A 14,457-nucleotide genomic window follows, 5' to 3' on the forward strand; every position below is an offset into this window, starting at 1 on the left:
TGTGCTCAGAGCGGATTACTGAGGAGACGGGTATTATTCTGTGCCTGCTGGCTTTGGGACTCTGCTCTTTGTGTTTTACTAATCGGACCTCAGAGGGGACTTTCTCCAGCGGCTGACCGCTGACACTCAGTGGAGCAGCAGCACTGGTTTTCTTCAGTGATAGCAAGCAGATTTCGGTTTTGAGTTTTGCATTTCTGGCAACAGGAAAGGTGTGGATGATTGTCTCTGCAATTTGATGAGTGTCTTTTTCCATGATGTTTCTCGCCAGATTCAGGTGAGCAGCGTTTGTTTTATCATTTGTGCCTTTGCACTGCAACGGGTATCTAAGTGCTTCTACATTTTATGTTAAATGGTGCTTTAAGAATTGGTCCCCGGAGTGTTTTGTTTACTTGCTCTTTGTTTTTTGTTTTTTTGATACACAACACAATACTGGATTGGAGTATTTCAGAATATATCAGTGATTTAAAGTGACTGACAATCACTAACACATCAGGTCATGAATGCCAGCATATTTGAGTGGAAGACTGGAGTATCCACCATCGTGCACATCCTTTGGCATTCCACTACACCCTCCATGATCCTTCATAGTGGCCTGAGCGGCCGGTGTTGTTTCAGCAGTTTGGATTAACACTCCTACTGTTCTGCAGCACACCATAGACAGATTAGTGGTAGCCCAAGTCAGGGCCTGGCTGGACCATCTGTACCCAGCGCTGGGTGGGGAAGGGGACATGGGGGAGGAGTGTGAGCAGATGTTCCAGTGGGGCTGTAGGTCGGTGTGGCAGGAGAGTATAGTGATGTTGCTGTAAAGACATGAGGGACACAGGGTTTGTGTTGAGGTGACTGAGGGAGAGACACTGGCTGATTTAATGTCTCAGAGTTAAAACCACACTGCTCCGTCATGGCTCTAGGATGCTGTCTTGCGCTCACATCCCAAGGTACTGTATAATTTACTGGGGCTTTAATTGAGCTGCATGTGCCTCCCATTTCTTTTTGCTCTGCATGCACAACTTGCTTCGTCGACCGCAGTGGTTAGACGAACATGCCTGTACTTTGTTTCAGCATTGTCACAAGATGTAAGACATGGCGAGATGGAAGTTTTCTTCTTTTCAGCATGTGCTGGATGTATTGGGTTGATCTGTTTGGTTAGTGTAGCCCTGCATGCTGTGACACACAGTTGTTGCTGCACTGTTTTGTTCTTGCAGAAGAAGCATTTCAGAGCCAAAAGGTATACATTTTTCTTCTATTTTTTTTTCATTTTTTGTGCAAAAATCCCCTTTCAATTTTTAATGAATAAGTTTAATTTAGCGCTCTTGACTCAAAGTAAGTACACAGAGCTGACTGAGCACAGTTTACACTCACCTATCTGCTTGTTTTATGAAGTTCAGAAAAAGTTTTTCTTATCTAAGTGTGACCCAATGACGGACATCTGCGGCTGTGTTTTCCCAGGCCGCTGGCAAATTGTAGGTGTATGAGAGTGTGAGTGTGGGTGTAAGAAGTCTGGCTTTGGCTCCTGTCTGGGCCAACGCTGAGTAAATTACAAGGCAGAGACAGTCTGAGGATCCAGGCTTTCATCCCCCCTTCTCTTGGCCTGCAGGCCTGCTGGCAGGGCTGATAGCAATGAAGTTATTGGGGGATGATCTTTCTGCAGATGAAGAGGAGGAGAGATTGATAGGCTGTGTCGGGGTGCAGATTATGTGGTGTTTGATTTCGTCACACAAAGTTCACACAATGATTCTTAGGGAGAATAAGTATGGAAGTGGAAGAATAAATTGTTGTTTATTAGTTTCACAGCAAACAGTGGAACTCAAGCGTCAGACTATCTTAGAGTTTTGGCTGAAAGTCTTCTTTTTCTTCTCACCTGAGGCCATGTGGCTCATTTGGCTCAATACAGCCATGTTGACAATCACTCAGCCTGAAAGTGAGAGAAAGAGAAAGCTGGCAAGAGGTCAGTGAGATGACTGAAGGCTGATGTGTTTTCTTTGGCCTTATTTGGGGTAACAGCTGACCACGGCTCTCCCATTAAGGGTTTCCCCACATGGACTCCCGTCTCTATGAAAACCTCTTTAAAGGCCTCTCGTGCTTTGTTGCATATGCACAGCCCCACTGAACCGAAAGTCGCAGATTTCACTGAGCAATGTGAAAGGATGTGTTTTTAAGCCAGAGGAAGACAAAAACACGGAAAGTTAAATGGAGCCAGACACAGCAAGCACAGTCTCTGGCCTAGTTGTTGTTATTGTTGTCAGATGGGTTTTTAGTTTGCTGGAGACGTTGAGGGTGTCACAGCAGGGCCAACAGTTCATATCTCAGCAGGGAGGCAGGGAGGAGAAAGGCTGACAAACAGTGTCAGAGGGCTCGTGTCTTCCAACACATCACTGCTTGCTCACTTATCTCCCACAGCTCACAGCAGAAGTACAGCACAGTTTGCTGTTTCTGGATTGAAATATTGTGGGTTGGTGCTGCATATTAAATTGCCACACACCAGAAAACAGAACATGAGGATTTTGATATATGATGTTAATAATTTATGAGTCATTATAGCCATCTTAGTCACCAGACCTAAACTTTATAGAACAAGTGCTAGAGAATACTCTTCTGCATCTTCAGCAAAGCACCAAATAAAACAAAATGTTTAGGAAGAAATGGTGTTCTGAGACCTGAGGAATTTTTGCTGAAGAGCATAGCACTGAGTCATATGGCTGGAATCAATATCACAATATTAAAAGAATAGTTTCATTTTGGCAAATGCATTCACTTTCTTGCCTTGCCAAGAGTTCGATGAGAGGGTTGACGCGACTCATGTCTGATCATGTATCAGGGACAGCTAGCTTAGTTCTGTCCAAAGATCAGAAACACACCTTCTTAAAACACACCGAAAGCTCATTATCTCATTATGTGTTGGTTTTAGGGAGAGTTACATGCTGTCACAGCTAGTTTTTGAGGTGTTAGCAGGCATGTCTCTGAGCTTTGGACAGAGTCTAGCCAGCTGTTTCCTCCTTCCTTCTTGTTGTGATGCTAAGCTGTGTTTGGCTAACCAAAGTGGCTCTGGCTGCATTGCTGTCTTCATCTTTTCATTTAAATTTGAAAGTAAAGTACAATTCTCAAAATGTTGAACTATTCCTGTTAAGAATGTTTCCTCTCTGTGTTTAGGCGGTTAGCCCAGCTCAGCATGAAGCGCTGAAGCAGGAGAAAGTGCTAGTCTGACTCATGAGAGTTGTGTCAGTGTCCTCAGTGAGCTCTCAGCAAGACAGCAAATAAGTTTCCCAAATGTAGAAGCAGTCCTCTATGTTTTTCCTAACTAACATGATTGTGTTAGCAAATTACAATTTATTTGCAATCTTGTTTCAAAAGTGAGCATGATGTGATCATATAATCACGAAACAAAAAACATGACTTGCAGCAAAATAAAAAAAAAAATCATTAAGAAGCAGCAATACAAGCAGCACTGTGCCACATGTGTGAAGCTACTGTTTGATAAGTTCACCCTCAGCATGTACAGCTGAGTGGGAGACAGAACACAGAGCTTGTTTTCAGGTCAGCAGGGTCACCACAGAGGGCTTTTAGATCACTCTGGGCTGTTTTATGGAGAGCGTCAAGTTGTCTCAGGCTAACAGATAAACACACTCCCTCCCCTGGGACTGCTGCATGGCACCATGGCCGTCACGCTGCGAGAAAGTTACTTTGCATATGGAGCAGTTTGCTCAGCAGCAGGCTGAGTTTCAATGTGACCTCTGGTAGCTGCGATCAGCAGCTGAATCACACCCTTTTTTTGAGTGAAACAGAATAAAGTTAACTTCTGGCTGAACTACAAAACAAACTTGCAGCATGTGGTGCCAAAGCTGCCTTCTAGCAGACATAGGGGTCAGACAGAGTGTGTTTCAGTAAAGCTGCTAGGTCAAGGACAAGCTCAGAAATGTCTGCCAGGTAGGGGAAGACTGACAGATGTGTTTGTCTGCCAAAGCAAAGGCTTAGGGTGTTAATCTTCTAGATTTTCTTTACATTCTCTTACAGACATGTAAGATATTATCTCACATATCTTATCTGACTATACTGAGTGTCAGTGCAAAGAGATTGTGTGTGTGTGTGTAGGTGAGATATACTTTTTTGTTCTTGGGAGAGGTTGACTGTAATGTGATTTTTGATGATTCTTTTATCCGGTGCTGTTACCAGTTACAGTTCAAATCGCCTCTGCCTATATTTCAAGCAGTCATCACAACAGCGACAGCATAAAGGCTAAACAGCTCCATTTAAACTCAAACTTTGCCTCCTCGTCCAGCTCCATGTATTATGAGTAACGTGAGAGCTGAGCATCTCCCTCTCTGTAACTTGAGGAGGTGTGAGGGGGAGCACTGAGGTACTGGTCAGTGTTTGGAGGATGAAAGTCACGGTGTCAGGTTGCATTAAAACCTATTGTTTAGCTGCAGTTCATAGCACTGCATTAGTAAACAGTCTATTGTCCTGCTAACATTGGCTCTGATTATCCTGCTTTTCTTTGTCAGGCTGTGGCTCTAACATGAGGCTGGCATTTCATCTGCACCTTCAATCCCAAAACCTTTTTCAAAGCTCAGCTGTTCTTATGACACCACATTGCCTCTGCAGTGGAAAGCTCATGAGTTACATTTGTCTGAGACTGTAGACTTCACCTTAATGATCTTAACCAGAGTGTCACCGCAAAAATTCCAGAGTGGAAATTTAAAGGCCTCCTTACCAGGACCAGCGAGGCTCAGCAGACTGCCCCTTGTGATGAAAGCAACTTGTTTTTCCATTACATCTATTGGCATGTGCAGTTTTTGAAGTCCACCCAGTGACATTCTGTACCTCATTTATCAAAAATAATAAAATTAAAGTCTGTGAATGTTTCCACTCCTGAACAGAAGCTGGGTGATTGCATTATAAGGGCAACAAGACAAGAGTCAGACAAGAGTCAGTACTCCTCGAAGATATTAATGGCTTGTATTGCAGCATTGCAGCTGATTTCTCAGTTTTCTTGCTGTTTGTCATGAGAATTGGGCCCTTTGCTTTAGCATTTCTCTCTCTCTCTCTCTCTCTCTCTCTCCCTCCCTCTCTCTCTCTCTCTCTCTGACAGCGGTGTCTAACCTGGATGTGGAGAGTAAGCTGACAGCACATTACCAAGCTCCCTGGCACCAGCAGAGGAACGTTTTCCAGCCCTCCACGAGGCCAGCATGTGTAGAGGAGCTCCACAGGCAAGCCAGCCTCAGCCTGTGGGCCCTGCACCGAGGTGAGGCCCCTCAGGCACGCTCAGTGTGACCATAACACAAAGTAAAGCCAGCCAGCTGCTGCGGACTTGGCTTTCGACCCGTCTCTGTCCTTCCCGATTTATCCACTCTCCAGTGTTTATGTGATGTGTCATTTAAAAACATGTTCTCTTCCATTTTTGTGTTTCCTGCTTCATTTAAAAAGTCACCCCTGGGGTACATGCTTCCCACCACAATACTGTTAGTACCTGTCATTCTGGGGGTGTTGTGCCATCTAGTGGACAAATTTTGCACCTACATCCTGTCTGTGAGAGAAGTGGAGGATGGTGAAAGCCATTCGATATCACAGTTTGAAAAAAGTTCATATACAGGGGTGATCACAGTAATAGAAACTCCTGGGCATCACATTGTTGTGAGCCTCACAATTTTCTCATCTGTGTTTCTGTGTCACACAAGAATTCATTCATTTCTAGTAATTATTTAGGTGATAGTTTGTGTGGTTGCTGATGATCGCACTGTATAGAAATCATTTTCCCAATCCCCTGGGTAGATAAATGAACAGAAACACTTAATGCAGTCAATATAACACTGCTAATGCCACTGACAAATGCAGTGTTCGTTACAGGCTTATTGTATTAATTGCTTGGTATTCTCCAGTGGTCATTTCATTTCTTTGTTCTTCCAGTCTGTGATTAATGGATAAATTCAAGTCTGTCTTAAAAGAAAAGCCACATTCCCCTATGTACTTTGAAAGAGTTATTGGTCACTGTAATGATTAGACTTGTAAAAATGTGAATCTGTCATTTAGGTAGATGAAACATTTCACTTCTCTTCAGATCAGAATTCATGTGTGCCATGTGGGGAGATTAATACGTGATTCTTGTTGCAGATCATCAGAGACATTCAGGCAGCAGAGAGCGGAGAGTAACCATCTCAATCTCGGCGGTGCCCCCGATGCCCTTGTACCCCTCCCCACTCAGCAACCAGAGGCAAGAAAAGAGGGCCATAAACCTGACAACGGTGAGGTGCCTACCGTTATGCTGTATTTACATCCCGACAGCTTTTCTTCATGGCTGCTGTGTATGGTCTACACACAGACATTTTGTTTTGTTCCCTCCAGATGAGTCAACTGTCAACAGCAATATTAAATTATCATTTTATCTGATCAGAGTATTATAATATTTTACACATCTCCTCCTTTGTGTTTTAATTTTTTGCATTGATATGTTATTTGCTGCTTCATATATATATTTATATATATGGTATGGGTACATGTTTGTTTTTCAAGAATTAATTTTCTGTTTTATTAGCTGTTACTTGAAGCAGTCCCGTTCACAGAATTTTCTTGTATTTTTAAAATGAGATGCTTTTTTTTTCCTTCCAAGCAACCAGAGAGAATTGTTAGAGATGCAACAACTCAGTTAGCACAAACACAGGTAAAGAGGGAAGTGGAATGTGTTTGTAATGTGTTGGTGCTCAGCATGGTCATTTACATTTCATTTGATTAAGAATAAATGTGGCACAAGTCATTCAGGAAGTTTTTTTTTTTTTTGCTGGCTCATGTACCTGCACTGAGCAGAAGTCCATATATTCCTCAGTGTACCTCAGTAGTGTTGTCTTCTTTTTTTTTTTTTGTCCATGTTTGTGCTTATGCTGAATATCTCCATGTTCATTGTTGAAAATTGGTTTCTTGTCCCTTTTTGTTTTTGCCCTGTAATTCAGTTTGAATCCACCCGCTCCTCCTCCCCTACCGAATGTTGCCGCCTCTCTCCCTGGAGCAGAAAGGTAGTGGTCCCTCTCTCCCTCCCTTCCTCCCTCCCTCCCTCCCTCCTGGCTCGTGTGTGCTTCTTTATAACTCTTCATTTCCCTTCTCCTCACCTGTTCTTGTTTGTCTCACTTCTTCTAATTTGCATAATGAATCTCTTTTGAAATGCATGCCCACTTACTGCAGCTCCAACTTGTTTGTTGTGAAACTGAAGCAAAGCACCACTTTAAGGTTTCGTCCACATGTATGACAGACAGATGTTGTTGGAGCTGAGGCGAAGGGCAGGGCTTTGAGCGTGCAGTATGTGAGGAATGTGTGTGTGTGAGGGCCACAGTCACAGCAGCCAGGGTTTCTCTAATGATAGGGTCCACTGCTGGAAGCTTGTGCCTGTGATTACCCATGATCCCTCTGTGCTGTGGTTTCCTCGCTGCACCCTTCCCTGACAGCCTCATGTTTCTCTCTCTCTTTTTTTTTTGTTCACCAAATATATCGTGCTTGATGCCCGCCATGAGAGAGAAATGAGCCTGAGGACAGGGGCAAACACCAAACACTGCCACTCCTTTTTTCCTCTCATCCTGTCCACTCTTTCTTTAACTTTTTCATCTCTCTCATCCTTTCTCTCAAACACTCTTGAAACTGGCTTTCAGTTCTTGAAACAAATCAGCTGTAAATGCTCTCCCTTTGATTTTTTTTCTACTAGTTGGGAGAAGTTTCCAAGGAAACCGGTTTCTTTTGTGGCCGGGGTTTTTGTCAGGGTCTCATTGGTCTGCTGGGAACAGAGAGCACAAAGGCTGGAGAGCTGGCTTTAAATGGGGGTGGGAGGTTGTCGGGGCTGTGGAGGTGGGAACCAGTTGAGCCTGAGAATCACTCCCAGTTTCACATGTGCCTCTTTGTAGGAATCTCAAGGTAAGAACATAATTGTCTAAGTTCATTTAGAATGAAGGTATAAGTAATAGGTGATCTGCGGTACTGAAAGTTTGAAAGTCTGAGGAGGCCCATGGAGAAAGGATGGGGAGTTACAGAGACGCCAGAGGGGAGGACTGTGCAGTGATTGATACCGGAGCTGCCGTTAACAGGAGTGAAGTCTTGTTATTATGCAAGAGAGTCGCTTTAAATGTCACAGATTGTCTGAGCATGAGCGAAGAGTTTCCAAACCGGTGTGTTGTGACTGGAAATTACTGTTTACACTGTCACATTGCTGTCCTGTGCAGTAACTGTTGATTGAGTAAGACATCTCCTTTTCTAAGAGCAGGATGACTTTTATCACAACATGTGCTTTGTAGTGTGTGGCAACCTTTTTATTGGGCTGACATGTTTGCAAGCTTGGATACAGTCAGGTGGTGAGAACTGTTAACTTTTTGTCAGTTATGTCCTGAGTTTTACATGTTTTAAATGCTAAATGTCTCCTTTATGCGCTTAATTTTTTTGTATGAAACCCAGTGAGTAGGTTCTTCAGATTTCTTGTGATTTCCATTCTCTTTCTCTAAAGCATGCTTATGGAATTCTCTGCGCTCCAGCATCAAACTCAGCTTCTGGAAGGGCATGTGCATTGATTTCCCTCTGCTCTGACTGGAAGCAGTCCTTGTTCCGGTTTAAGAGGACACTAATCTCCACACCTAGCCTTCTGCTCTCTCCCAGATCAACATTTTGACAAAGCCAGTGTAATCTCTGTCTTACATCACTGTTCTCTACACATGCCCCTTTTGGAAGCTGAGTTTGATAATTCTTAACTCTGTCGTAGCATTTCTCATGTAGTGCCACCTAACCTCAACACCCTAACCATGCAAATATCCATCTGTTGCAGGCTGCGCCCTCTGACCCCGACACTGACGGGGTGGCTCTAGGTCACCGGTCTAAGTTTCCAATCCCTAACATCCCCTCCACCCTGGACAAGCAGACTAACTGGTCTAAAGCCCTGCCGCTGCCCACCCCAGAAGAGAGAATGAAAAGCAATTCCCAAGTCATCAACTCATGTGTCATCCCCATTAATGTGACTGGTAAATTGAAAGCTTTCATGTCTGAATCTGTTTATTGTGACAGGACGGAGCTGTGGAGTAGATTTCTTAAACTTCTTTGTCAGTCTGTCCCTCAGCAGTGCTATTTTTCTGTAGCTTTTGCTACTTATGACATTTTGGGAAATAAATATCTTTGCTTTCTTGCTTACAGTTAGATTACAGTTAGAAGACTGATCACACCTTAATGTCTGTTTGTTAAGTTTGAGTCTAAGCCTCAGGAGAAGATTAGTTTAGCTTAACATGAAGACTAGAAGCAGAGGGAAACAGCTGCCTCTTTACAAAAGGATAAAAAAAAGTCTACCAGTACCTCTTAAATTTAGTAATTAACATGTTAATTGTGTTTGTATATTTAAAAAGCTGAAGAGCACTGCAGCACAGTGGCTCAGTGGTTTCAGTGGTCTGCTCTTGTCGCTTCACAACAGGAAAGTCCTGCGTTCAGCTCCCGGCTGGGGCAGGGCCTCTCTGTGTGGAGCTCGCATGTTCTCCGTGTGCTTGTGTGGGTTTGCAACGGTTTCAAAATGTCATCATGCATGTTAGGTTAATTCTCAAGGTCTGGAGTTGGTCCCCAGGTGCCCCACAGTGCCTACCCACTGTCCCCCAGGGATATGTCAAATGCATCCCGGTGTTGTACTTGGTGTTCGTTTTTTAAGAAGGCAGGGAAGTCGTTACACCAGAAAAGCAAAAGGTTACAGTACCTCACTCCTGATAAAACCCCTACCTGACAGACCAGCTGTTTTCCTCTGTCTCCAGTCATAATTTCCAAAATGTCAGCGTATTCTTTTAACATTTCCTGTTGCTGTTTAAAAAGAAACGAGTCGCCGTGTGTCTTGAGGCATTACCGCTCTCATTGCTGGTTTTTTTTTTCACGCTTCTCATTAACACTGTACGGCTGTTGTGCACCATTTACTTTCCTCACATTACAAAAAAGCCGGACAGAAGGCAAGAAATTTGGAAATTCTGCACTTAATTACAAAACCTCATCATTATCAAAAGCATTAATGTTGCCACGAAGCATGACATGTTCAAGTCATGCTTTGTGCCTCTTTAACTTTCTTTTCTCATGCTTCAACGCCTTGTGCATGTGACTGCAAGGCCAGATGCCGTGACGTGAATGCTAATTAGCTCTGTCCAAATTTGTTGAAAAGGCCTTCCCAATGTTATGTACTCTCGCTCACAGTGACTCAAAAGAAGAGTTGTATGCCAACACTGGCTGAGTCAAGGACAGTTCAGGGAAAAATGCACATTGTAAGCAAAGTCCAGAGACTGCTATGGTGCTGAAAGGCCTGACCTGCTATCACATGATAGTCAGAATGTATGGGGAGGGAGAGGCAGGAAGACAGACGGGGAACACAGGCAGAAAGCAGGATTTACTGTGGTTGGGGTTCCTTTTTTTGCAAGTTTTGAAATACAGTTTACCATTTTTTTTATTCCTTTACTTTGTAATCTGACCCTTCAGCAGTTAAATTGAGTAGTAAAAGTTTGTCTTACTGTGTTGTTGAGCTCCATCAGATAACTGTCCTCTACTCTCCTGGATGCTATGTTATGTTGAATTTCCAATTTTAGTTCGGCTGAGTATTACAGATTTTTTTTTTTTCCGAGATGGCGTGAGAGTCAAAGAAGGAATCGCTGCAGTTGCCACTGAACAAAGATTCCTCAGATTTCCCATCTCCTTTGCAGGGGTTGGCTTTGACAGAGATGCTAGTGTGCGCTGCTCGCTCGTTCACTCGCAGTCTGTGCTTCAGAGAAGGAGGAAGCTGAGGAGACGGAGGACTGTTGCCGGTGTTCCCAGACAGGTGCACCAAGATTTAGGTATGTAACTTATTTTGATTTGTGCTGTCAGTCACAAACATGCAATGATGTCTGAAATTCAATTTGAGCTGGTAATGTTTATGTTATGCACCATAATGTGTACCACAGTCTGTCACTTAAACAGAAAGATTTTGACACTATACTGTAACGTGATTTCAACCATTAAGGTTTAAATCACATGTTATAGTATGTTTCCATCCTAGAGACAGTGCTGCTAGTAGTAATACAATACAGCATATTATGGGTTAAAACCCGCTTTTGTTCACAGCAGAAGAAAAGCTGACAGATCAGCTTTATAATATGTCGACATTAATATAAAAGGAGGCGTATTTTCAGTTTTAGTTTACTGTGTTTCTGAAGCTATTTTGGGGGCATTTTATGCTTTTATTAGCCAGACAGTAGTTGAAAGATGACAGAAAATGGGGGGGGCGCGAGACAAGGAATGACATTCAACATAAGTTCCCAGCTGGACTTGAAAAGACAGATGTCGCGAGACATGGTCATCACCTTCCACTACAAAAAAATGGTCTTTTTTATGTTTGTATTACTGTAACAGACATATGGTATAAAGAGCAATGAAGTGAGCTCACTTCAGTTTTAATCTAAAGTTGTATTTGGGCCTGTTATTAATGCTTATGGGCCTTGCGTTCCTTTTTTCTCACAGACTCTGATGACTCTCCTGGCTCCAGAGAGCGGACAGTGATAGTCCATGCCAGTCCTGATATCACTCCCTCCAGTGAGGAGCTGGCCAGCCATCTCAGCACCAGAGATTCAGGTTGCCAGACAGAAGACTTTTTGATCTCAGGAGCGCCATCTCGGAGGAGGATCAGGGCACAGAGAGGCCAGGGAATCACCCTCTCCCTTTCCCACTCTGCAGGCAACATCTTGTGTCTTCCGGACAGCGCTGACGCTATGTTCAACACTGCTATGGGTGCACGCCTGCGCTCCCGAAGTCTGCCTCGAGACGGGAACCGGATGATAGACAATGGGCATAATGACAGCGATGATGAGGAGGTGCTTTCCCCCTTCAACACCGGGGACTTCCTGCCTGGACCTGGGGAGTTGATTCTGAAGGACGGAGAAGAGAGCACGGATGACCAGGCCATGTCCGAACACCAGCTGGGCCTGAAGTTCAAACAGCTATCAGACAGTCCAGAGCGCAGCTGGATGGAGAGGACCAGATCCCAGCTGCCCAGGAAGGCCGACATGGGCAGCTGTGAGATCTCATCCAGTTCAGATACCTTCAGTAGTCCTGTTCACTCTGTCTCAGTGGCAGGGGTGCTGGGAAGCCAGGTGGACCATAAGGACGATCATCAGTCCTCAAGTGGGAACTGGAGCGGGAGCAGCTCCACCTGCCCCTCACAGACCTCAGAAACAATCCCACCAGCAGCCTCTCCACCGCTGACAGGCTCCTCACACTGTGACTCTGAGCTCTCCCTGAACACTGCCACTCACAACAATGATGACCAGACCAGCTTCATGCTGGACCATTACCATGGCCTCAGGACTCAGCGGGCGGGCTCCTTCTCCTCCACAGCTATGGACATATTAGAGGAAGTAGGGGTCAGCACCCCAATAGAGGAGGAGTGGAATTACCCCCACCCGGACCCTCCGAGCTCACAGGACTTCAGCCCCGAGCCGAGTAGAGAGGCTGAGAGCAGCCTGGGCTGCCCCAGCTTCACCAGCATGGCCACCTGTGAGAGCAGCTACTCTGACAAACCTCTGTCGGAGAAAGCTGACACTGTCTCACACTACTCAGTAGACACTGAAGGCTACTACACCTCCATGCACTTTGACTGCGGTCTCAAAGGTAGCAAAAGCTTCACTTATAACTATGCAGACCCCAGCTCTGATTGTGGCTTGTCTGACTTAAGTGGTCACACGACTCTGGGGAGACGCTGCCTCTCTTTAAGAAAGCCAAAGGTGAAGCCGTCTCCGCCTAAGAGGAGTTCATCCTTAAGAAAAATATGCAGTGAGGGAAACATCCCTGATAAGAAAGAACCAAAGATTACATGCGGGCAGAAACTTCCACTGTCTTCCAAGGAGAGGAAACTGCAGCTGGCTTTGTCTGGCTCTCCAGGTCATTTAGAAAACTCCTCACTGTTCAGAGAGCCCCTTGTGGTCTGGGGGGTTGAGGGCTCGGCTGACCTACCTGACTTTGGTGTCTTTAGCTCCACAGATGCTCATTCCTTTAAGGATGAGGGGGTTGTACAGTCAGACTATGCAGATCTGTGGCTCCTCAATGATTTAAAGTCTAACGATCCTTACCGATCTTTGTCAAACTCCAGTACAGCTACAGGTACAACTGTTATTGAATGCATCAAGTCACAGGAAAGCTCTGAGTCCCAGACATCCCAGTCTGGCTCCAGAGCCACCACCCCCTCACTTCCATCGGTGGAGGGAGACTTCAAGCTAACGTCTCCTGAGAAGCTAGCAGCCTTGGCCAGCCCATCCAGTGGCTACTCCAGTCAGTCAGAAACCCCCACCTCCTCATTCCCATCCGCCTTCTTTCCTGGACCGCTGTCACCGTCCAGTGGGAAGAGGAAGCCCAAAGTCCCAGAGAGGAAGTCCTCTCTTTCATCGCTGTCACTGCAGTCGCTCTCCTGCAGGGATGGACCAACCTCGAAGAGAGACCTGGAGCTGCCAATAATCCCTCCCTCACACCTCGACTTAAGTGCCCTTCAGAGTGTCAGCAACAAGGCCTCAGTTTACAGGACCCAGATTCAAATGCTTCACCAAAACAAACAGAAAGCTGCAGTGTCAGCTAAACCTGTAGTGTCCCCTAACTCAGAGGTGTTTAACGCCCATCCAATGGCCATCACACCCTCAGTGCTGCACTCAGTGCAGCTCCGATCCATCAGTAAAGATCATGAAGGAGGCCATGAGGACAAAACAGCTTCCAGACTCCAGTGTCCCACTGTCAGTTTAACTAGCACACTTTCCAGTAGTACATCCTTAGAGCTTAAGAATCCCCTGTTACACAACTCACATCAACATCACACATCCTCAAAAGGGTCATGTGAATCAATGTTTACCTCAAATGAAGAGCTTGCGAATGGAGAGGCAACATGTCAGAGTGAGACGAGAAGCAGTCAGGACAGAGAGGCTCCTTTAGAAGGTAGGACAGCATTGAGCCTGCAATCAGAACCTTTGTTAGACATCCATGAGAGTGCTACTGGTCATGAAGGAGAAACATGTAGAGAGTCAGTAGAAACGCCTATCAGTTCTGGAGACCGTAACTCCCAGTCAGAGCCTTTACAACAGCAAAGAGCTGAGCCGTCTGAAGAAGAAGAACTGTGCGAGATAAGACCAAGTCCTCCTGTCTTTGTTCAGCACAGCTCACCCAAGAGATCCAGCAGTCTTGATAAAGTGCCTGTCACAGACGGCCAATCAGAGACGCCGCAAGGGAATTCAGTGGAATATGATTCAACAACTGAAAGTGGTTCTCAGGACATCAAGGAGGAGTCCACAGCCGAGACAGAGGATGACTTCACTAAAGGTAGATTGTCACTGTCTTTATCATGTTGCATTCGGTATCAATCATCATGTAGAGCAGAGGTTAGCAACATCCCTCCTGAAAACAAGGCTTCAATCCTGTTTCTCTAAAATACTAATCGTTCATTACTAAAGAAAGAACTATCAAAGTGCAAAAGCA

General features: G+C 44.9%; 1 protein-coding gene across 2 annotated transcripts in view; it reads left to right on the top strand.

The window, feature by feature from the left end:
• Nucleotides 1–14,457, top strand: part of nhsa (Nance-Horan syndrome a (congenital cataracts and dental anomalies)) — a 55,228-nt gene that overhangs the window by 36,692 nt on the left and 4,079 nt on the right. The window contains exons 2-7 of one of the 2 annotated variants that reach the window (XM_046391035.1): nt 5,084–5,236; nt 6,103–6,233; nt 6,936–6,998; nt 8,783–8,975; nt 10,671–10,802; nt 11,467–14,301. In XM_046391035.1, the coding sequence (XP_046246991.1) occupies nt 5,084–5,236; nt 6,103–6,233; nt 6,936–6,998; nt 8,783–8,975; nt 10,671–10,802; nt 11,467–14,301 (3,507 nt within the window). The remainder of the gene's footprint in view (nt 1–5,083; nt 5,237–6,102; nt 6,234–6,935; nt 6,999–8,782; nt 8,976–10,670; nt 10,803–11,466; nt 14,302–14,457) is intronic. The other variant, XM_046391036.1, reaches the window with a different exon arrangement.

Source organism: Scatophagus argus, chromosome 6, assembly GCF_020382885.2.
Source record: "Scatophagus argus isolate fScaArg1 chromosome 6, fScaArg1.pri, whole genome shotgun sequence".
Lineage (NCBI taxonomy): Eukaryota > Metazoa > Chordata > Actinopteri > Scatophagidae > Scatophagus > Scatophagus argus.